This window comes from Schistocerca gregaria, chromosome 1, assembly GCF_023897955.1.
Source record: "Schistocerca gregaria isolate iqSchGreg1 chromosome 1, iqSchGreg1.2, whole genome shotgun sequence".
Lineage (NCBI taxonomy): Eukaryota > Metazoa > Arthropoda > Insecta > Orthoptera > Acrididae > Schistocerca > Schistocerca gregaria.
In genome coordinates this window covers 955,459,848-955,485,001 of record NC_064920.1, presented here as the reverse complement: position 1 = coordinate 955,485,001, position 25,154 = coordinate 955,459,848, and the positions used below count along the sequence as shown (strand labels likewise).

Here is a 25,154-nt window from a genome sequence, read left to right as displayed (position 1 = left end):
CACAATGAAATTCAGAAACTGTCACTTTACCTGTAGTAACTGGAATGGTATAAGTTTACCATCTTCTGTAGCAGCTACAACTCGGTGCGGCTTAGGGACATGGACTATGTCTATGAGACCATTTGTCATGGCTAGTTCGTACATGGGATTCCCAAGTACTCCATGGATCCAGTTGGCCCCTAATTCCACCCTATGATGGTCTATAATGAAAAATCAGAATCAACTGACCTCTGTAGCGTTAACAGACTACTCCAAATCTGAATACAGCATTTAGCAATGTGTTACTTTTCTTATCAATTTGATTTATGCGCGTATTTACATTGTTGACAGGTTAAAGGAACTTACCGGTTGGAATAGAAACAATTCTGCCACCGATTCTTCTCCTAGCTTCCAGTATCTTGAAGTCAGTTACGCCATTTTTTACTAAATGATGTGCCGCTGACAATCCCGCCATACCTGCGCCGATTATTAGTATTTTACACCTGTTACTCCCCACTCTGTCTTTAGATGCCGCCATGTTTATAGTCAGCTGGGTTGGTGCACCTGTCATATTTTCAAATACTGCACTCTGCCGGTGGGCCAGTTTATTGTTTTGTCGGCTGACGTGATGTTATTGCATGTGCAATGCCTGAAAATAATAAAGCGTCGAACGTGTTGTTGGAGAGAAAAATTCGCTTTGAGCAAACCTCGAAAGTTCACTACGACAATGAAAACAAAGTGGAAGAACTGTTCTTCGAAAAGGATAAGAGGTATTACACGGGAAATGATCACTCCACCGGAGCGAAGGAGGGCGACAAGAGAAGAGGTTAGTGATGTATTTTAATTACTATGGTGTAACAATCAGATAAAAGTCACCGAGCGTCACGTTTTCCTAAATTCAAGTACTCTGTATCAAGTAACAGGAGATTAGATTCGAAGACGTGTCTAATTCTGAGTACATAATTGCTGTATGCTGTATTGGAAGTTGCAGTTACAAAGTGATTAATGAAATTCTGGGATTGTGCAGTAGCCCTTTTTAAAGTTACTTTGTTAGTTGGCTCATGGTAATATACCACACATAAAGTGTGTACACAATGATTTTTGTTGTCGTTATTGGTAATTGTGGGTGCTGCAATGCGGTTTATAAAAACGACGGACATGTACCTTGTTTCATTTATTAGCTAATATCCAAGATCTGCTTCATAAGTAGGAGATTGCTAAATCGAGTAATAGCAGCTATGCGAACGCAAACTCGTGCTTTTGTTTAGTAGCGTCTGGGACCATTGATTGAGAATACATACGTTTAGCATTAAGACAAATTAGTTACTACCATAAAACACGTGTCTTTTGAGAACTACACTTCTGGAGAGGGTGTTGATTATACTTGTTCACAACTATAATTTGTATTTTCATTGCTGCAGCTAGGTTGTGGGTTTGTTGCACTGTCATACTTCATTTCCATGTAGGGCATATTCTTAATTCAGCACTCTGGAGTATTGCAGAAAGCAAGATAACTACACATTTTCCAGCTGAGGAAACATTGGGGGGAGAATATTGACATGAAATCGGTTGTAAACACTAAAATTTTGCTTTTATTTCTGGGATATTAAAAGGGGTTAAATTGAGGATGCCCCCTTCGTTTTCAATTGTAAAGATGGGAGTAGTTTGTTATCTGTATCCATCCAACTCCATGTCTGACCAAAAGAACACAAACAGTTGTACTTAGTAATACAGCCATTGTAATCTTGGCAGAATATTCTGACTGGGGAGAAATCACATATCCCAAGGCTCAGTCTGTGGTTAACTATTGTTTGCCATGTATGCAAACAATCTTCTATCTAATGTACAATAAGCAGAATTAGTTTTTTTTTTTTTATCACACTAATATTCTAATCAGTCCAAGCGTACATTACAAGGGTCAACGGAAGCGTCCAATTCCAGCCACAGGCTTTCTGCAAATGTTCTCACTCTCAATTCACTCTCAATTTCAAAGAGACTCGACATATACTTTTCTGCAGTTCTAGAAGTACTACACCTGTGATGTGTGTAATACATTTTGAGGAAATAACAAATGTGGTGGAAACTTCACAATGTGTTGATGTCCATATTGACAAGAATTTAAACTGGAGGAAAATTTTTTTGGACCCCTGAAACAGCTTAGTTCATCTGCACTTACATTTTGAAGCTTTGCAAATCTTGGGGTGAGACAAACCAGTAAGTTGACTTATTATGCATCTTTTCATTCAGTATCATCATCATCATCAGTTACCCTCTATCCAAAGTCTGGTCAGGTTGGGGTATCAATGGTACTTTGCCACTTTACTCGGTCTTTCCACCATTCTTCTTGTCATATGAAACAATATTCTCGGATAACTCGTCTTTAAGAAAGAAAGTATTCATTGCTCAAAAACAAGCTGAAAAAATGTGTGTTGTTCACTCACAATCATCTTGTAGATATCTGTTTAAAGAGTTAGGCATTTTGACCAGTGATTCACAGTATATTTATTCCATCATGAAGTTTGTTCTAAATAATACACTGCAGTCAAAAGGAAGAGTGAGGTACATAATTACAGTACCAGAAGGGAAATAAATGACTCTAATTACTCCACATTAAAGGTTTCTTTAGCAAAGAAATGGTTGCAAAATGTTGCAAGTAAAAATTTTGATCATTTAAATGTGTGACAGACAGCAAAGTAAAATTTGAAAAGAAAGTGAAAAAGTTTCTCAAAACTCCTTGTATTATTGTGATGTGTAAAAGGTGGATGTTAGGAATTACTAACACACATCTGTATATATAAAATAAAAAATCCTGTGAATGGTCGTCATGTAGTCATATTTACAAATTAATTTGTGGTGGGAATGTAAAATGACCCATTTCACATCATTATGATTTATTGTACAAATGATCTGCAGAATATGGAACTGACCATCTGACTTATCAATAAGTGGTTGAAAATTGTGGGGTTGGCTTCCCGAAAGAGAGACCACTTCAAACATATCATAGAGACGATCTACAACATACAGTAGTTTCTATAGCATGTAGAAATTTAGTCAAAAGGAAAGCACATATATAATGACTGGATCCAGGATTAATAGTGTCCTGCTTGACTCAGTCACATCATTTAATTATATGGGTTTAACATTGCAGAGTGATATTAAATTGAACAATCATGTGAGGATTGTGGTAGGGAAGGCGATTGGTCAACTTCAGTTTGTTGAGAGAGTTTTAGGAAAGTGTGGTTAATCTGTAAGGGAGACCACATATAAGACACTAGTGTGACCTATTTTTGAGTACTGCTTGAGTATTTTGGATCCACACCAGGTCGGATTAAAGAAAAACATTGAAGCAATTCAGATTTGTTATCAGTAGTTTCGAACAACAAGCAGGTGTTACAGAGATGCTTTGGGAACACAAATGTGAATATGTGGAGGGAAGGCGACATTTTTTTTAGGAATACTATTGAGAAAATTTAGAGAGCCGCAATTTGAAGATATGAGAAATTAGGGCTCATATGGAGGCATATAGACAGTCATTTTTCCCTCACTCACTCTGCTAGTGGAACAGGAGTCATAGAGAGTACCCTCTGCCACTCACTGTACAGTGACTTAGAGAGTATGTATTTAGATGTATGTGTGATAAACTGTATACCAAAGAAAATTATTTTGTTTGGCGTGGCAGTGCTTTGGAAAATTAGTAGTCGGCGACACTCAATTATTACAGCGACGTGGTAAGTTAGTAGAAAAATATTGTCACTTAATATTTATTCAGCAGCAGCATTTTTTTTTTTTTTTTTTGTTTTTGTTTTGTTTTAACTGGTATAGATTATACACGCCAAGAGTCCAGAGATGATTTAGAGAATAATTTAGTTCGTAGTATTTTGTTAATATAAGCAGTGTTTGAGGGTTGTGTATACTTTTGATACTTGACGATGAACATTAGTGGCCTGCATGCCACTCACCGAACATCACACCACATGTTTAACAAACCTGAAAGTAGTTATCAACCGTCACCATAAGTTGCAGATATTAAAATGCTTTTAAAGAGTTTGTGCATGCTGAAGATGACTCATATTGTCCTTCCGTAGACAGTTTTTGTGTTACTGATTGTTGTGTCACATTGAGAGGTACAGCAATTGGTCAAATGGTAGTAATGAGGCTATCATTAATGCTCTCAGCTTCCTTAGTTACATCACTGCCCTCACTCAAATGACTTTTGGACAATGGAAATGCAGGAGTCTCTTTAAATGCACAGTAAAGTTTGATAAACCCTCTCAATCTGAAATTCTGCGTTGACAGTGGTCTTCAATATATGCTGCAGAATCTAAATTTAGCATTTCTGCACACTCCCTACTCACTCACACGAATAGCAGCCTATGTCTTTCTTGAGATACATTGGTGTAAAAAAATTTAAAACTATCTTCAATCCAGAGATTGATTTGAAGACCACTCTGCTATGCATTTTCCTAATGGAGGTAGTATGCCCTTGTCTTCTTCTGGCTTTTGGACGGAATTTTGTGGGGGACCCACAAATTACCATGGGCTCCAAACCATGGTCATTAATGAATTGATCTAGCAAAAGTGAATGTCAGTGGTGATAGAAGAAGAATACATTAAAGAATGCCAGTTCTATATGCAAAAGCTTTCAGGCTTCCTTCTGTAGGGAACTTTACATGAATTAGAGCAGTAGGCTGTGCGCGAGATAAATACTGAGAAAGAGTTCCCATTGCTTGAGAACTTGGATACAATAATTAAGTTCCCAACTGCAGGCCGTGTGGAATTCAAAGGTGTGTTCAGGTTTCTGCAGCAAAGAATAATGCTTTTGAGGAAATTTGAATGACATTTCAGTTTTGTGTAGACAGTTTAAGCAAACTACTTGAATGCTTGTTAGATCATAAGAATACCATTTAGCAGATTCATGAAGTAAATGTTCTTGGAAGTCCTTGCAGTTGGTAGGAAACTGTGTTTCGTCACAGAACAACTATGCTGAAAGAGAAACTACTTGAAAATTTTACAGCTCCCAAGAAAAGAGGTTAGCTTACTTGTGACCTGATGGTAGATAGATTGATGGTTATTTGTAAGAGTATAGTGGGAATAGTGGGCTAGTTTTTAACAGAAGGGGAGTGTTGATACTGGATTTTTACAAGGCACATCCCCATCTAAAAAGTCAAGGATCAAGGCTAACAAAGGCTAGCGCGCACACACACACAATTACATTGTGCCTCTTGTCTCCATTGTTCTGGCAGTATAGCCATGTTCGGTGAGGGGATGTGTTTTATGGAGTGGGTGAAAGGAACAGGGAAGTAGAGAGGGTTTAGGGGTGGATAGAGCAGAGGGATGTGTGGATGGGAAGGGAAAGGTTGACAGCTGGAAATGAATTGTATAGGGATATTTTACTAGTGAGCCCGTCCTGCTGCAGTCAGGAGAAACTGAATGTGACACACAGTGAAATGGTGGAGAGGTTTGAGGGCAAAGGTGATGGGGATAAACTAAAAAAGAGGGAGACTGCAGAGAGAAAAGTGAAAGTGTAGGTTTATAAAATGAGTGGCATGTGAACATGTGTGTTTGTTGTGCATTGTACAGTGGAGATAAGACATCTGTGTGATAAGTTTCTTTCTATTTTTTATCTCTCCTGGGATCAACACCATTACCAGTATACATGCTGATAAAAGCGGATTACAGGCATCCCCGACGTTGCTGATTGAATGTGGGCTGTTGGTGAGTAGCCCAGCTACATTTTTGTTGCGCAGAGATATCTACCGAGATGTGTACTAACAGCTGTATATTATGCATATCTGAACGGGACACTGTTATCTACCTTGCTGTGCTTGAATATTTTCTAAAGCAGATAACCACACATCTTGCTGGAGCCTTTTGAAAGATATTTGAATTCTTACACTAACTTCCCGAAACATGTTCTTCTAAATGGTTTTTGTTGCTGACAATAAAAAAGTTCCAGCGAAACTACAGAACTGCAATACTTGACATAATGATAATTTTCATTTAAACTTTTCCTCCTACCTTAGGTTTCAGAGTAGAGATTATCTGGACAAGACTCAGTTTAAATTGTTTACCATAAATTTATAATTAGTTCCTTCAAATGATCATTAATCTCAGCACCAGGCATAACTAAAATTTTTTGAGAAGAACTCGGCTCTCTATACATGTGTCCGCCAATCATGCTGTCATCAGAAGAGACTTCAGTCATCAAGCAATCAATTGGTATAACAACAGTTTTTTAAGAGGTGGGTGTGACATGCCAATCTGTGAAACTTTACTAAATGCTTTCCCTGCAAACTACCTAGAACAGGGAGTATGGAAGCTCACTCAAGATGGTGTGGCTTCAGGGGACACAGTGAAATGCAAATTCTGTGCAATTTGTATATACACATTGGAGTAATTAGTTTATTTCTATTTATAGTTTCCATTGCAACTGTTATTTAAAAGTTTTATGTGCATTCTTGATATAAAAAATATAATGATATTTTGTCAGCTCGTTGCTAATATTTGCAGTAATAAATTGGGGATCCACTTCTTTTGCTATGCAATATTTCCATACCGGTACGTTTTCCATTTAAAAATCAAATTTAAATTTCCACAGAAAAACTGAAATAATGATTGGAGTGAGTCTTGTGTACTTACTATCACACTGAGGTCACCAGTTATGAGTTCTAGTAAAAATAATTATCTATTTTGTACCACACAAATGAAGGTACCAAGGGTGCCCATATAACTTTTTAATAACAGTTGCAGACGAAATTGATTGTTGACTTTCTGTGTGTTAGGATAATTGGCTAAGCACTTGGTAGAATTTTACCAAGTAGAACAGATTTTTATTGGGGTGGGAGTGGGAGAGGGGAGGAGTGGGGAGCTGCATTGTATACTGTCTCTCAAAGTTATTTCTGAAGAAACCCAATTTTGTTATTATTTATATTCCAAAGCTGTGTTAAATTGTAGAAATAACATCATGTAACTCCTGAGGCTGCTGTTTAATTTATTCTTTATTGTGTGATTGGATTTGGTTAAGGACCATTATGCAGCACCTACTGCCTAAAATATAATATTTACAGTAATTTACTCTTATAAAAAAATCTATAAGTGTTTTCTTCTATTTTCACTTCAATTTTCAGACATCCATTCCACCTTAAATGTTTCTGTACCCATAATGTGAGAAATGTTTCTGTATCCATGGTGTGTGTCCATCAGTCAGTGGCGGCTTGGTTCTGAGTCAGGTGTAAGGACTGTGGCAAACTAGACTGGAATTTCCTGGACTTGAGTCAAAGACTTGAGAACAGTAGGGTCTCCTTAAATGGGTCAGGGGTGCACTGCACATCAGGGGCTGCCACCCCAGAAGACACGAAACTCAGGTTCACCGAGACAGAAATTGGGCTGCTTGTGAGATTGTTTGGGCAAGACTCCGTGTCAGGGGTGGGCATAAAATGGTAATAGAATCCTTGTAACATCCACCAGACTCAGATTCATCAGCTGCCAAGACCGAAAGCTTCAGAGAAAACCTCAGTTCTCGTGTACGCAAGTTCCCCAATCATATTGTAATCATTGATAGAGACTTACAACAATCAGTTGGAAAAATTGCAGTTTTGTTGCTGATGGGCTTGATTAGACAGCTTGAGAAATGTTACTAAATGCCTTCTGTGAAAACTAACTAAAACAGGTAATTCAGAACCCCACTCATAATGGAAATATATTGGATTTAGTGGCAACAGATAGATCTGATCTCTTTGAGGATGTCCACATTCAAAGTGGCATCCGTGACTATGACATGCTTGTGTTAATAATGATTATCAGTGTACAATGAACAGCCAAAACAATCAGAAAATTATATATATTTAGTGAACTATATTAAAAGTCAGTAATGTCATATCTCAGTGGGGAAATTGAAACTTTCAGCACAAGACAGGAGCATGTAGAGGAACAATGGCTCAAGTTTAAAAGAATAGTTGAGCCTGCACTGTATAGATATGTATCCAATGGGACAGTTCATAATGGGAGAGACTCCTAAAGAAACAGCATAGGACTGCAGATAGAAAGATGCTTAGTGATAAATGTTTGGCTGTCAAGATAGCAATGTGTGTAGCCTTCAGTGACTAACATAGCTGAATATTATCAAATGGTACTTCAAGGAGCCCAAAGAAATGCTGGTTGTATGTAAAGGTTGTTAGTGGCACCAAAGTTAGTATCCAGTCCCTTGCAAATAAGACAAGAATTGAAATTGAGGTTAGCAAAGCAAAAGCTGAAATGCTTAAATCTGTTTTCTAAAGATCCTTTACAAAGGAAAACTCAAGAGAACTGCCCCAGTTTAATCCCTGCAACACTGAAAACATGAGTGAAATAAGTTTCAATGTGGGTGGAGTTGAGAAACAGCTGAAATTGTTAAAATTCAGCAAAGCTCCAATGCTTGATGGAATCCCTATCAAATTCCTTACTAAATTTGCATCTGAGTTATCTCCTCTTCTTCTATAATCTTTCATGGATCCCTTGAACAAAAAACTGTTCCCAGTAGTTGGAAGAAAGACAGATTGCACTCATCTACAAGAATGAAAGTAGAAGTGATCTACAAAACTACCATCCAGTATCCTTGACATCAATTTGTCATGGAATCTTAGAATGTTTTCGAGTTGAAACATAATGAGGTGTCTTGAACAGAATGACCTCCTCCATGCCAAGCAGCCTGGATTCCAAAGACAGCAATCATGTGAAACATAATCACACTTTTTCTCCCATGTCATTTTGAAAGCTTTGTATCAAGGCAGTCAGGTAGCTGTAGTATTTCTTTATTTGTGAAAAGCATAAGACTCAGTCCACATCTACATTAATTGTCGAAAGTATGATTATATTGGGTAGCAAGTCAAATTTGTGACCGGATTAAGGACTTTTTGGCAGGGAGGATGCAGCATTTTAATATTGGATGGAGAGTGATCGTCAGAAGTGGAAACAACTTCACGAATGTGCCCCAGGGAAATGTGTTGGGACCCATACTGTGTCTGTTGTGTATTAACTACCTCACAGATTGTTTTAATAGTAATCTCAGACCTATTGCAGGTGATGCAGTTACGTATAATAAAGTGCCTTGTGAGAGAAGCTGCATAAATATTCAGTCACATCTTGATAAGATTTCAAAGTGGTGCAAAGATTGGCAATTTGCCTTAAATGTTCAGAAATGTAAAATTGTGCACATCAAAAATGAAAAAAAAAAAAAAGTATTCCTATGCCAGTATATCACTGAGTAACATTTAGAATTGGTCAACTCATACAATACCTGGTTGTATCACTTTGTAGGGATATAAAATGGAATGATCACATAGACACAGTTAGGGGTAAAGCAAGTGGTAGACATTGATTTAGTGGTAGAATACTGGGGAAGTGCTGTCAATCTACAAAGGAGATTGTTTGCATACCATACGGATCTTGAGAACAAGATTAGTATAATTACAGCATCAAGATTAGTATAATTACAGCATGCACAGAAGCATTGAAACAGTCATTCTTCCCCTGTTCCATATGTGAATGGAACAGGAAGATAAATTCTTAATGCAAAGATGAGTTATATAGATATTAGTATCACTTGTATAGAGAAACAAATGAAGTCGTTGAAACTGAACAAAGCCCTAGGGCTTGTGGAATTACTGTCAGATTCCGTACAGAATTTGCAGATTAGTTAGCCACACTTTTTAACCACATTATACATAGATCTCTGGAATTAAAAACTGTCCCCAGTAGTGGGGATAAAGCACTGACTGCATCCATCTACAAGAAGTGAAGCAGAGGTGATGCATAAAACTATTGTTTGATACCCTTGCCATCAGTTAATTGTAAACTTTTAGAACATTCTTAGCCCACATGTAATGGTATGCAGGATGACCCAGGAGGAATGGTTAATATTCGACAATGGTCATTCAAAGCAAAAATATGTCAAAATGCGGGCACTAAAATGCATTCCTTAAGAGCTATGAGAACCTGTTCAGCTTCGCTGCTGTGAAACACATCTCTTCTACTAAACAAGTGCTCATAGCTCTTAAGGCGTGCATTTAGAGCTCTTGTTTATTAGACTTTCTTGCTTTGAATGAGCATTCCAGTCATATCACTGAATATTGACCATGTAGGTGGAATAGAATGTTCTCCTCTATGCCAACCAGCATGCATTCTGAACATTGATCAATTGAAACCTAACTCTCACTTTTCTCACAGGACACCCTGAATGCCATGGATCAAGACAGCCAAGTAGATGTAGTTTTTGTTGGCTTCCAAAAAGTTTTTGACTTAGTACTACACTTACTCTTATTATCAAATGTATGATTGTATGGGGTCTAGCAAAAATATAACTGGATTGAGGATTTCCTGGTAGGATGCACACATGTTACCTTGGATGGAGAGTCATTCACAGATGTAGAAGTAATTTTACACATGTTTCAGGGGAGTGCTTCTGCTGTTCATGTTGTGTGTTAATGGCCTGGTAGGCAGTGTTAATAGTAACGCCAAACTTTTGCAGATGATACTGATATCTATAATGAAGTACTACCAGAAAAAAAAAAAAAACTGTACAATTATTCAGAAACGTCTTCAGAAGATTTTGAAGTTGTGCAAAGATTGGCAATTCGCTATAAAAAATCAAACACACACACACACATAAACAAACAAACAAAGAGACTGTATATTGAACGAATAACAGGAGCCACAGCAAGTATAGCAGCAGGCTTATTTGACACTTGGCAGAGTGTCATGGAAATTGTGAGAAATCTGAACTGGCAAATGATTGAATGTAGACATAAATTTTTCTTTGACAGCCTACTTATAAAATTTCAAGAACTAGCATTAAATGAGGAATATAGGAATGTACTCCACCTCCCATAGGCACCACAAAAACAAGATAAAACTAATTACAGGCCACACAGAGACGTTTCAGTTGTCGTTTGTCCCAGGGAACAAAATTATTCAGATGGCATGGGAAGAGGCCACAATAAGTGGTATAACGAGAAGTACCCTGTGTTGTGCACTTCTCTGTATTTTACAGGGTAAAGATGTACAGTGGTGGTTTGAAAAGTTCCTGGAGCGGAATAGAAAAAAGTACTTACACCACAGATTTTTTTTTCCAGTGTAGTCTCCGTGTAGATTAATTATCTTGGGCCAATGATGTTCCAGTGCCTTGATCCCATATCAAAAATGTGTTTCCTAAGGACTGCAAAATAGTTGTCAGCTCCGGCTATCAATTCTTGTTTGAAGTGAATCTTCGTCCACCAAGAAAGATTTTCAGTTCTGGGAAGAGATGGAAATCTAAAGGAGCCATGTCAGGTGAATAAGGCAGGTGTGGCAACAATTCATACTTAGTTTGTGTAATTTTGCCAAGGCAATGGCACTTGTCTGTGGGCACGCATTGTCTTGTTGCAGCACGCATTGTCTTGTTGCAGCACGCATCTTGCAGATAATTTTTTCATTTCTAATTCTTTAATTAAAATGTGAAATACCCTTACGGTTGACGTCTGGCAAGTGTGAGCAGTTTCACGCACTTTTAATCAGTGATCCTCCATGACCATTTTGTGCACTTTTGCAATGATTTCTGGAGTAGTGACACATCTTGGTCGACCACTGCGCAGAGCAGCATCTAAGCTCTCCCGACCAAATTTAAATTCATTTGTCCACTTGGCAACAGTTGAATATGAAGGAGCAGAGCCCCCAGTGTATTCTGGAATTGAGCATGAATGTCCTTTCCTTTCATGCCTTCTTTATGAAGTACTTAATCACTGCTTGATTCATGATTTTTTTTTTCCCGATCTTCACAAACGACTATGCGGGAACAACAACAGGGCCATGTCACTGCCACAACTCTCTTTCAAGAGCACTGACGTGGCATGTGTTTACAGGCAATATTCAAAAGAATATTACATGAACAACTTGTTGCGCTAGCACTGACCTCTCATAGTGATTCTGAGAACTTTTCAAACCACCCTCATAGATACAATCTCTAAAAAGCCTTGGTTAAATCACAGTTCTGTAACTGTAGGAATTTTTTTATTGTCATGTACCTAACTTGCGGTATGAAATCCATTTCATCTAGGTGTATTCACCTTAGTGTTGCAATTTTATCAAATGAAAGTGTATTTTCCATCAAATTTATGCACATATACTGCTGCAGCTGTATATATTCAGAGAAATCAAAGTTAATTTGAACCTTGATTCATGTGTGCATTTCTTATGCACTTGACTTGTTCCACATTATAACGGTTACTGTGAGATTGATCGGTGGAACACCTAGCTAACAAACTAAATAACAAGAAACATTTCTACTGTAACAGCTAAAACAGCATGATACAATGCAGAATATGAAAGTGACGTGTAAGCTGCTGGAGGTGTACATCTTCAGAGAAACCAAAGTTAATTGTTATTTCATTGTTGTTTCTTTGCATTGGTAAATTTTATCTTAGAGTTGTATTATTTTAATGTCAATTTATCTGAGTACATTAATGATTGGTAATAATTTTTCCTCAGCTGGCACAGCAGCTACAGACACCTTTGTAGTGTTGTAACTTTTTATTTTGATGGATACAGGAGCTGAGACAGTGTCACTACTACATTTCTTGAGGGTGGAGCTCACTAGAGGCTACTTGTTGGAGAATGATGAAGAAAGGTACTCTGCACGGAGGGAGAAAATTTATTCATTTATGAAAATCCCACGTGAAGTTGAGAAATTCATGGCCTATGGATTTTTCCAGGCAAGTATGTTGTAAATTCTGGTACAACATTATTTTCTCCAAGTTGTTTTACTTCAAAAACATAACTGAGTCATTACAACCATATGTTACCAAACATTTATATGAAATTACAATGAAATCCAGACACTTAGCTGCTTGCAGGCATTGATGTGTGCCCCAATCAGGACTCGAACCCGGGATCTCTTTGCTTACTTGGCAGACGCTCTCTCTGACTGAGCCACCAAGGGCACAGAGGATAGTGTGACTGCAGGGGCTTATCCCTGGCATGCTTCTCGTGAGATCCACACTTCCAACTTTCTGTCCACACACTACAATTGTAGTGCCCCTGCCCACTATACTCATTACTCGCAGCAGTCAATCTACCTATTCCCATAAGACTTCGGGCAATGTGAGTGCATCTGCACTGAAGAAGATTATAGGTCGGTAAGCTATATCTACATGAAGGTGGTATGTGTTCCTTGGGACATGTCTGAAAGAACAGATACCATCTTCATAAACATTTATACAGAAATGTGTGTGTGTGTGTGTGTGTGTGTGTGTGTGTGTGAGAGAGAGAGAGAGAGAGAGAGAGAGAGAGAGAGAGAGAGAGAGAGAGAGAGAGAGAGACAGAGAGAGAGAGAGAGAGAGAGAGAGAGAATATTCTGGTTTCTGTAAGTGACAGAATGATGCCAAAAATAAAGATCCCTCTAGATTTTATATCTTGAGTATGATAAGATGACCAAACACTAGAACATATGACATCTCAGATAAAACATCTTTATGAAAACAAAATTCCTACTAAAATTTTTTGTTCCAACCAAACAGTTATGAATCTTCTTCCAAAGGAAGTAGCGCAGAATTTAGAAGTTGCTCCCCAAGTCTATTCAGTGTATTGGTTGTCTTCTTTCCTAAATGATGAGACCTTTTTCCTGTTTTGGCTATCCTATTCATGAATCAAGGCAGCTCAGGAATCTGTTATAAGGATGTCCCAGACCCCAAAAATGTGAATCCAGTTGACATTTTGTGATGCCTTTGTTTGTTTGCTGTAGGTGCTGATGTGTTTTGTGCCAGTTGGCTGCATGGTCTTTATCTTATGACTGCACTGTTTTGAGAAAGACTGAAAAATCATAAACTGAAAAATCCTATGCAGAGGATCCCTTATTTGTTACTGAATTTTCTTGTTTTTGCTATGTACACTGTTTGAATACATCATCAATAACTTTAGTGGACAAAATATTAGTCACTCCCCATACAAGGGCACACTCATCACTTTGTTGTACTGAATGTGGTGTAAAACTGGGACCAAGCAGTCATGTGACCATCCACTGCTGACGCAAATCATGGCAGTGAAATGATGTGTACGTGCCAAATCAGCAATGTGGCTCGGTGTGACAGAATAGCAGAAAGAAGATATTGTACAGGGTAATTCAAAAAATTGCTTACAAACTGACATGGAACATCCGGCATACAACAAGGATCAGTAATCACATAGGAACCGGAAGTGGCAAACACCATGAGCAGACGTTACAGTCACGAGTGGACTGGCATCATCGGAGACTGTGTAATTGGGTTGTACATTCTCTAGGACTGACTTGATGGTCATATATATCTCATATTCCTGTGAGAAGTTCTGCAGAACATGCTGAATGATGTTTCCGCGCCTATTCATCACCGCATTTGATTTCAGTATAATGGAGCCTCTGTACATTTCAGCAGACAATTGGGGGCACATGTTCAGGCAACCTTTCCCAGCTGCTGGGCCAGTCGCACGGCCACCACGATCACCCAATCTGCCACCAACAGATTTTTTCCTCTGGGGGTATCTGAAGGACCTTCTGTATGAAACACCTGTTACATCTCTGGAAGACCTACTGGCAGGATTGTTGGGGTAGCAAGTTGTTTTTGAGATACACCAGATATCTTTGAGAGGGTGTTCCTTTTAATGCAGTGTTGATGTCAGGTGTGTTTCAAAGCATGTGGACAAAAGAAAGAGCATCTCCTGTATTGGACATCCATTCGTAGCATATGACCTATATCTTCAATGCCATTTAGTAGCTCTCGATGGTCTTTATGACCCCCAGTTTGCATGTGATTACTGATGCTTGTTGTAGGCCCAATGTGCCATGTTAGCTTGGAAATGTTTTTCTGAATTACCCTATATATGGACATAGGAATGAATTAATTTGCTCGATTTGTTGATGAATCAATGCAGATTGCATGTCACCAAGGAATAGTGTACTCCATGCAGCCATGAAACATGACATATCTCTATGATTGTAAAAAGACCACAACTGACGATGTCCTGAGATGAATATCATGCCTTATCAATAACAATCAGTTTGAAACCCAACAATGATTGCAAAGTTAATACAGGTTCATTCCAACCAGTTGCTGAGTGAACAGTGGGGAAGGAACTGTCTACAATTTACACTTGAAGTCCGGTATGTTGCAAAAGATCATAGGTCATGGCTGTCAGCAAAGCTGCATGTTTTGAATGGGCCAAACAACACAACATAGGAACAGGACAATAGGTGACTGGAGGTATATAGTGTGGCCCAGTGTTTAAGAGAGATGAGTAGAGATTGAAGTTGTCCTCACCTGCAGTATCATGATGTGTTACTATTAATTCTGGTACATTGTGAGTTTAAAAGGTTCCTCTTGAGTCAGTGGTCAGTGGCATGGATGCTGGGACATGCACCTGCTGAGTTTAGATGTAGGGTGGGGTCTATGGGTACTGACCACTGCCCTTTGGACAGAGGCTCTGTAATAGCATGCTTAAATGCATGGAAGAAAAGCAACTATGATGTAATGAGATGATAATGGGACTATGATGGATTGGAACTGGATTGTGCTCATATATGATGTTATGAAGCAATTAGAGTTAATGTGGATATTAATATTAAAAGTGAGCACGTATTATGAATTATGTCTGGGTAATAGTTGGTATTTTAACGAAAATTATTAATTTGATTGCAACTGTGTATACGGCATATGAGCGAGGTTACAGGTTGGAGATTAATGGAGAAATTTACTCTGAGGAACACAAGTCAGGAAGTAATAAGTGAGTGGAATTTCTCTAATAGCTACCATTCAAGACTGCAATCTGTTATTTCTAGGAGAAGATCAGAAATGTTTTCAGTTCCTTGAAATAAAGTCACAGAAACTGTTGAACAACAGATATAAACAAGAGTTTCAACCACATTTGACTATTGCTTTCATGCTAAATGTTTTGAAGAAGAAAGTGAGGCAGACAGAGAAAGCTTTAATTAATTAATTTCTATAAAACATTGAATGAAATAGGGAATAATAGAGATTATTTTTCACTTGAGAATGGCATACCTGAAATGTATGATGGACATCAATAGAAGAAAGAGAATGGAAGACAGAAGAAAAGGAAAGATAAGGTAGTGACACTTGTGAGAAAGTACCTATATTTCAAAGGGGAAGAAGCGCATATTCTCTCCTGTTTGATATTGACACTTGGTTGCACTGGGAGTGCCACTTTACTTACAACTTGTGTGCTTCACATTACATGCTACACGTTAATGTCGGCAGTGCTTGGGGATCATGCTGTCACAAGCTGTCATCATGGGCGCAAACGGAGAGCAATGCAGCCGCTACAACAACAACAACAACAACAACAACAACAGTGGGGACCTTTTCCAGAGTTGTCCCCCAGTGGAATCTATTTGATTTATAGAATTGGGAGTGTACCAGGGATTGCTTGTTTCATTATACAAAAACAAAATAAATGTAGGATTTGTATACAATGAGTGTCATGTGATTGTAATCGAGAACCAAATGTGTTTCCGTGTGTAATTTAAAAAAAATCACTCTTCTCGTCAATTAATTAATTTTATGAGGCTTTAAAGCTAACAGTTATTCAGTTGTTCACAATGGCAATTGTTAATGAAGGCAATGCCTGTGTGCTACTATTGCATGTGGTTGAGCACCTCCAAAGGGAATTTAGTACTTTAAAAATCAGGATGGACCACTTTCCCCCCCTGTGGGTTCGGGGGTAAGAATAGGCCCACGGTATTCCTGCCTGTCGTAAGAGGCGACTAAAAGGAGTCTCAAACGTTTTGGCCTTGTGAGATGGTCCCCTAACGGGTTTGACCTCCATCCTTCTAAATTTTCCAAAGAGCGAGCCGATTGGGGAAGGGCGCCTTACAAGGAGCGATGTGTCCATCATGCATTACCATCTCTAGCCAGGTTTGTCGTCATCGCTTAGCAGTCCCGCTCACCTACCATCTCTTGGGTGTGGATTTGTTCTTGGGTGCAGTTTATTGCAGTCTGCTATGCTGTGTCGCTTTATGCGCCAATGACGATATTGGACTACATCACCTGAAATCCAGCACGGTAGCCAGTCCGTTGTGGTGGGGCCGCCATGTACCCTGTTGGTTGTAGCCCCCTGACTACACAGGGATCGCTCTGCTGATGCCAGCGCCGTTAACTCCCCATGTATGCCAAGGAGTCGATGCCTATCTCCTTGGGGCATTGGGACTCCCGGCAATGGCCATCCTGCCAGGTGGTCGTTGCTGAGGCTGGGTGGCGCCCGTGGGGAGGGCCCTTGGTCGGAGTAGGTGGCATCAGGGCGGATGACCCGCAATGAAGCGTGGTACATCATCTCTTGCTGGCGGCCAGCCGCCAGCAGTCTCTAAGCGTTCCAGGGCTCAATACAACGCAACTACATATGACCCCAAATCGTTTCCCTCCCTGGCTACACCATGGGAGGAACGAAAGACTAAGGATGCCAGCGAACCATACTCGCCCCGCTACCTGGTGTGTACGAGAGCTGATGGTGAATCCTTTACATCCATGAAGCCTCAGTTCTTCGTCGAGCACTTAGAGGACAAGTTCGGGGAGGTGGAGGGCTTGTCCAAAATGCGCTCGGGCTCGGTTTTGATCAAATCGGCGTCCTCCGCCCAGTCCCGCCGGTTACTCGATTGTAACAAGCTGGGGGATGTTCCGGTTACAATCACGCCCCATAAGAGTCTTAATATGGTCCAGGGCATAATATTCCATCGGGACCTTCTCTTGCAGTCCGATGACGAGCTTCGTGCCAATTTAGAGCGGCGAGGTGTTCACTTCGTCCCGCGTACATCGTGGTCCAAGGGATAAGCAGGTTGCCACCGGTGCCTTCATCTTGGCCTTCGAGGGTGATACCTTACCTGAGAAGGTCAAGGTGATGGTCTATCGTTGTGACGTCAAGCCATATATCCCTCCCCCGATGCGGTGCTTTAAGTGCTGGAAGTTCGGGCATATGTCTTCCCGCTGTACTTCCAGCCTCACATGTCGAGATTGTGGACGCCCATCACATCCCAATACTCCATGTGCTCCGCCTCCCATCTGTGTAAACTGCGGAGAGCACCACTCGCCTTGCTCGCCGGACTGCAGGATCTTCCAGAAAGAGCGCAAAATCATGGAGTATAAGACCCTGGACCGCCTGACATACACTGAGGCCAGGCAGAAGTTCGAACGCCTCCATCCTGTTCGAATGACTGCCTCTTACGCCACGGCTACTACTGTTATGGCCCCATTAGCTCTCCCTCAGACTGCCACCTCTCAGAGCCGGAATGCTACACCTGCCCCCTTGATGGTGGGGGGCACTTCACTCTCTGCTGCTCCTGCACTACCTGCCTCATGAGCAGCAACCCCCCAACCATCGGGGACATCAGTCCCCACTTCTAAGCTGGGGAAGCCTCAAACTTCCCCGGCTCGAATAGCACGGAAAGGGTCCCTTGGGTCCCTTCCTTCCCAGGTTTCCGCCTCTGGGAAGGGTGACATCAGCCAATGGAAGAAAAGCAGACCAGCGGCTGGTCGCAGGGCTTCCCGCTCCTCCTCCGTCCCGGAGACTGACTCGCTGGAGCCCTCCCAGCCAATGAAACCCAAGGACCAGAGAGACAAGACGAAGAAGAAGACCTCTAAGGCCAAGGACCACGCGGTGGCATCCACCCCACTGCTCCCTACAGGCTCTGCGTCCGAGGATAAGGTGGAGATCCGGGCGTCCGCTGAGGACCTGGTTCTCGCCGGACCCTCAGACACCATGGAAGCAGATTGTACTGGTCCTCCATCAGTGGCAGCAGGTGACCCAGTGGTGTGATCTGCCTCCTCGGCCCCTTCACGCCTTTTTCGGACATGGACAAAGCGATACTCCAGTGGAACTGCAGCGCTTTTTTCCACCACCTTGCTGATCTTCGCCAACTCATCAGCAGTCACCCTTTCTTCTGCATTGCCCTACAGGAAACTTGGTTTCCGGCAATGCGGACCCCTGCCCTACGTGGGTATCGGGGTTATTACAAGAACCGGGCAGCTTATGAGAGGGTATCTGGTGGAGTCTGCGTCTACATCCTTAACTCTGTCTACAGCGAATGTGTACCTCTTCACACACCTTTAGAGGCTGTCGCTGTAAGGATGTGGACGCCTCACCCTATTACTGTCTGCAGTTTGTATCTTCCGCAAGATGGTGATGTCTCGCGTCATGTGTTGGCTGCATTGATAGCACAATTGCCTCCTCCTTTTGTGTTACTGGGCGACTTTAACGCCCATAACCCCCTGTGGGGTAGCGCCGCGATTACTGGCCGGGGTAGAGATGTCGAGACTCTTCTCTCGCAGCTTGACCTCTGCCTCTTAAACACGGGAGAGCCGACACATTTCAGCGTAGTCCATGGCACATTTTCGGCCATCGACCTTTCTATCTGCAGCCCCGGACTTTCACCATCCATCCACTGGAGTGTCCATGACGACTTATGTGGTAGTGACTATTTCCCCATCTTTCTGTCAATACCACAGCGTCACTCTTCTGAACGCCCCTCCAGATGGGCTCTGAATAAGGCTGATTGGGACTTGTTCTCCTCTCTCGCCACTATCGCACCTCCTTCCCCTGACACCATTGATGCGGTGGTTCAGTCGGTCACCACCGGCATCGTTTCTGCGGCGGCATCTGCGATTCCCTGTTCATCTGGGTCCCCTCGGCGGAGGACTGTGCCTTGGTGGGCGCCCGAGATCGCAGAGGCGATTAGAGATCGCCGGCGGGCTCTTCAACGCGATAAGCGGCACCCGTCCTTGGAGAACCTCATTATTTTTAAACAGCTCCGTGCCCGTGCCCGACGCCTTATTCGCCAACGGAAGCAGGAGTGCTGGGAACAGTATGTTTCCACCATTGGCGTCCGTACCTCTGCATCGCAGGTTTGGGCTAAGATTGGGCGACTCCATGGCTATCGGCCGCCTGTCTCTGTCCCTGGGCTTTCGCTGAATGGAGTGGTGTGTACTGACTCCGACACGATTGCGGACCGGTTAGCAGCGCATTTTGCTCAGTGTTCCGCATCTACGAATTACCCACTGGCCTTCCGCTCCCGGAAAGAGCGGTTGGAAAGTTGGAGGCTTTCCTTTCACACGCGCCACACGGAGTCGTACAATGCTCCTTTCAGCGACTGGGAATTCCAGAGTGCACTATCTGCTTGCCCTGATACGGCTCCTGGGCCAGACCGCATCCACAGCCAGATGCTGAAACACCTCTCTGTGAATTGCCAGCGACGCCTCCTAGATGTTTTCAACCGCATCTGGGTTGAGTGTGTGTTCCCGTCTCAATGGCGAGAAAGCATCGTCCTCCCCGTGTTGAAACCTGGCAAGAACCCGCTGGAGTTTGACAGCTACTGCCCCATAAGCCTCACCAACGTTCTTTGCAAGTTGCTAGAACATATGGTGAGCCGGAGGTTGAGTTGGCTCCTCGAGTCTCGAGGCCTTCTGGCTCTGTCTCAGGGTGGGTTCCGTAAAGGCCGCTCTGCCGTCGATAATCTGGTCTCCCTAGAGTCTGCCATCTGTACAGCCTTTGCACGCCGCCAACATCTGGTTGCCGTCTTCTTCGACATGCGGAAGGCATACGATACGACTTGGCGATATCACATCCTGGCCACACTTCATGGGTGGGGTCTTAGGGGCCCGCTCCCGATTTTTATTCAGAATTTTCTGTCGTCTCGTTCCTTCCGCGTGCAAGTTGCTGCGTCCCATAGTTCCTCCCGGGTCCAGGAGAACGGGGTCCCACAGGGGTCTGTCCTCAGTGTCTCCCTGTTTTTAATTGCGATCAATGGGCTCGCTGAGGCGGTGGGATCATCCGTCGCAGCTTCGTTGTATGCAGACGACTTCTGCCTCTACTACAGCTCCGCTGGCATTGCAGTTGCTGAGCGCCAGCTGCAGGGCGCTATCTGCAAGGCGCAGTCATGGGCTGTAGCGCACGGCTTCCAGTTTTTGGCCGCTAAGACCTGCGTTATGCATTTCTGCCGGTGTCGCACGGTTCACCCTGAGCCACGCCTTTACCTTGACGGTGAACCTCTTGCTGTGGTAGAGACGCATCGGTTCTTGGGACTGGTATTTGATGCCCGGTTGACTTGGCTGCCTCATATTGGGCAGCTTAAACAAACATGCTGGCGGCATTTAAATGCTCTCCGTTGCCTTAGCCACACTGGATGGCGTGCCGATCGGTCCACCCTTCTCCGGCTGTATCAAGCGCTGATCCAGTCCCGCCTTGATTATGGGTGTGTGGCTTATGGTTCGGCATCGCCATCAGCGTTGCAATTGCTGGATCCCATCCATCACTGCGGGATCCGACTCGCCACAGGAGCATTTCGGACAAGCCCTGTTGACATCTTACTTGTGGAGGCTGGTGTTCCTCCATTGCGGATCCGGCGCGACCGACTTCTGGCCACTTATGCTGCCCACGTTTGTAGCTTGCCAGGGCATCCCAACTACCGTCTCCTGTTCCCGCACTCGATCGTCCATCTTCCAGACAGGCGGCCCCGGTCAGGGTGTACGATCGCGGTTCGCATCCGGGCTCTACTGTGTGGGATTGAGTTTTTTACTCTCCCGCCTTTTTTCCGGGCCAATCTCCGTCTGCCCCCTTGGTGTGTGCGCCGACCATGCATTCGGCTGGATTTGGCACAGGGTCCGAAAGACTCGGTCCCTCCTCCGGCCCTCCGCCGCCGCTTTGTTTCTCTCCTTGCCGAGTTTCCCAGATCTGCCGTGGCCTATACCGACGGTTCGATGGTCTCTGGTCGCACTGGTTACGCTCTTACTCTAGAGGATCAATGTGAGCAACGGTCGCTGGCACCCGGGAACAGTGTATACACTGCCGAGTTGGTTGCCATCTATCGCACCCTAGAGTATATCCGCTCCCGCTCAGGTGAGTCCTTTGTCATCTGTAGTGACTCCCTGAGTGGTTTACGAGCTCTTGACCAGTGCTTTCCTCGTTCCCGTCTGGTGATGGCCATCCACGAGTCGCTCCATGCTCTTGCCCGTTGTGGCCGCTCCGTGGTCTTTGTTTGGACCCCAGGTCATGTCGGCATCCCGGGCAATGAGCGGGTTGACACGCTGGCTAAACAGGCAGTGAGTTCAACGGCTCAGGAACTCGGCCTGATGGAGTGTGATCTCCTGTCGCTTTTGCGCCAGAAAGTGATTGGTGCCTGGGGTGACGATTGGCGCACCCTGCCCACGCCCAACAAACTTCGGGCGGTGAAGGAGACGACCGGTGTGTGGCGCTCCTCCATGCGGGCCTCTTGGAAGGACTCTGTCATCCTCTGCCGGCTGCGCGTTGGCCACACGTGGCTGACGCACGGCCATTAGTTGCGCCGGGAGGACCCACCGCTATGTCGGTGCGGGGCAGCTCTGACGGTGGTCCACATTTTGGTGGACTGCCCGCTTTTAACAGGACTCAGGCAGACGTTTGCGCTGCCTGATACCCTCCCTGCCCTTTTATGTGATGACGTTGCTATGGCGGACCTCGTGTTGAGTTTTATTCGGGCAGGGGGTTTTTATCGTATGATTTGAGTGTTTGTCCTTTTATTTCCTGTATTGACTTGGGCCTTTGGCCTGTGGTTTTAAACTGTGGGTTTTAATGTCATTTGGTGGTTGGCTTTTCCTTATTTTCATGGTCGGCCAACCACCTTCACACTCGGTGTGATTTTAGTTCCGTTTGTCTGGTCTTTGTCTGTCTTTCTTGTATTGTGTCGTCCCTTGTCTCAGTTCTCCGTTTTTAACGACTGACAGTTTTTATTTCGTGTGATTTTATCGTGGAACAAGGGCCCGATGACCTTAGCAGTCTGGTCCCTTCAATCTCACACCCAACCAACCATGGACCAATTTCAAACTCACATAAAGACTAGGTTTTATCTTTGTTGTGTTGAGCAGTGTCCAGAGGACTTTAAGGCTCAGATGGAAGCTCAGATCGACCAGTTAGATATATGAGTAGATGATATTCTTAAAAAGACAAAGCTTTTGGTGAGTGGTTACAAACTATTACAGGTACAGCCCTTTAGTAGAGGTGAGCAAATTCGTGACTTATTGCCAAGACTATAAAACCCCAAGATGCAGTTGAACTTATGGTATTACAATTAGATTTAAATGTGCATAATAGCAACACTGGCATTAAGCAGATCAGAATTAGACTAGGCAAGAGGGAACAATATGCAAATAATTCAAAGATGATGCAATCAGATAGAAAGAAAAATCAAAGATATTTAAAAAAAGAACAAAAAAACAGGTATGGGTTACATGATATTTTAGATTGGAGAACGTATAGATAGTCATTAATCAATCAGAAATTTAATAAAATCACAAGTGTCTAATAGAACATTTTATTTAATTGTTGATAGTGAGAGGTGTACTCGACCTGTCATTGCAGTTTGAACATGGGAAAAAGTATGATAACAGATAAACAGGGTGAAGTGAAATTTGCGCACTTGGGCTTTGCAGCATGACTCCTCACATGCCAGCCATAAAAAAATGTCTGTCTCAAAATTTCGTCTGGCGAGTACATCCGGCAGAAAAAGGACGTTAAAGAGTGGCAATCTGGCAATACTGTAACCACATGTATGGTAAGTACCTCTGTCAGCAGATGTTAGTAGCGTTGAACAGTTGGTGCAGTGAATAAAGTTTCGTGAACGTGTTATTTATACTACGTGTAATATGAACACTCAGATGTCGCACATTAGCAACCAGTGACAATAATAATGTCCATATTAATGACCACATGACCTTCACAACAGAATATGTTGTCCTCGGAACAACAGATGCTCAAAGCGACCTCCCTGCATGTCCAAACATTGCGCAACTCACTGGATCATGCAGATCTGGACCCTTCGCAGCAAAGCTGCATCCCCAGTAATAAGAGCTGCATGAACATGCACTACCACGTGTGAGGCAGCCCTGTATAAATATTACTCCTGTTCCAGGGAAAGTTCAGTAGAGTTTGTTACAATACTCTATGTATTTGTCTTACACTGTGTGCCACATTCATTGGTGGTGTAGAATACACATGCTCCTTCAGGTGTCCCCACAGAAAGAAATCAAGGGGTTTAAGTCAGGTGAATGTGGTGGCCATACAACTGGACCACCATGCCCTAGCCATTTCCCTGAAAATGTTCTATCCAAATACTGACACACATTAATTTCAGCATGTGGAGGTGCTCCATCAAATTGGAACCATACCCTTTGCCGAACATGTAGTGGAACAACTTCCAGTGCATCAGGCAGATAGTTTGAGAGGAACGCTTGATACCTTCATGCAGGCAACTGGTCAGGCAACATGTAGGGGTCCAAACACCTGTCGCCCAATATTCCTGGCCAGACATTGATACCAAAGTGAACTTGATATCCACAGTCATGGGTGACGTGAGGGTTAACCTCACAACAGTGGTGGGCATTGTATGTACTGATCACTCACGAATGAATGCTGCTTCATCTGACTATATATCGGTGTTCACGAAGTCATTGTTGGCTTCCTGTTGTTGTTGGAACCATTCACAGAGTCGCATCCGCCGGTGGCGATCTGCAGCATGCAGGTGTTACGTGAAACCATAATGGTAAGGGTGCAGCCCATGCTCGTGCAGCACGTTAACAACCGTGCGTTGCATGGAACGCAGCTGCCTTGCTACGCTATGGATATTTCGTTGACGTTCTTGGCATATGACCCCCCGGAATAGCTTCCTCAGTAGCAGGAGTATGGTGAGTCTGGACAACCTCTGTCATGCGATGGTGGAAGGAGAGTACCTGACTTCTGAAGGCGCAGCTCCAGATGACAAAACAAATTTTTATCTGGATGCCGGCGACGAGGATATCAACCAGCATATTCACAAGTGGCAACACCAGTCCAGTTGTCAGATGCACCAAGGGCCAGAAGCATATCCACTGCCTGGTGGACAGTGCATAAAGTATAAACATGCTCTCAGTCCTGTGCGCTGTTCCACCTTTTGCATATTACCCCCCTGACAGATATTTTTCTTCATGGTTTATCCCGACACCGCTATAAGCCCAGTGATAAAATAATAATAATAATAATAATAATAATAATAATAATAATAATAATAATAATAATAATAATGATGATGATGATGATGATGATGATGATTTTTACAGTTGCAGTATGTAAGGGCATATGTTTTTCAGAGGACCCGCTGCAATCGCTGTTGACAATTAAGATGC

At 42.8% G+C, this 25,154-nt stretch overlaps 2 protein-coding genes across 2 annotated transcripts in view; one reads left to right on the top strand and one right to left on the bottom strand.

The window, feature by feature from the left end:
* The window catches only part of LOC126276214 (spermine oxidase), a 74,067-nt gene extending 73,517 nt beyond the window's left edge, over positions 1-550 (bottom strand). The window contains exons 1-2 of the mRNA XM_049977257.1: positions 346-550; positions 31-200 (exon numbers count right to left, since the gene is read on the bottom strand). Of these exons, the coding sequence (XP_049833214.1) occupies positions 31-200; positions 346-550 (375 nt within the window). The remainder of the gene's footprint in view (positions 1-30; positions 201-345) is intronic.
* The window catches only part of LOC126276197 (protein TAPT1 homolog), a 148,324-nt gene continuing 123,711 nt past the window's right edge, over positions 542-25,154 (top strand). The window contains exons 1-2 of the mRNA XM_049977256.1: positions 542-805; positions 12,538-12,701. Coding sequence (XP_049833213.1) covers positions 625-805; positions 12,538-12,701 — 345 coding nt within the window. The 5' untranslated portion in view covers positions 542-624. The remainder of the gene's footprint in view (positions 806-12,537; positions 12,702-25,154) is intronic.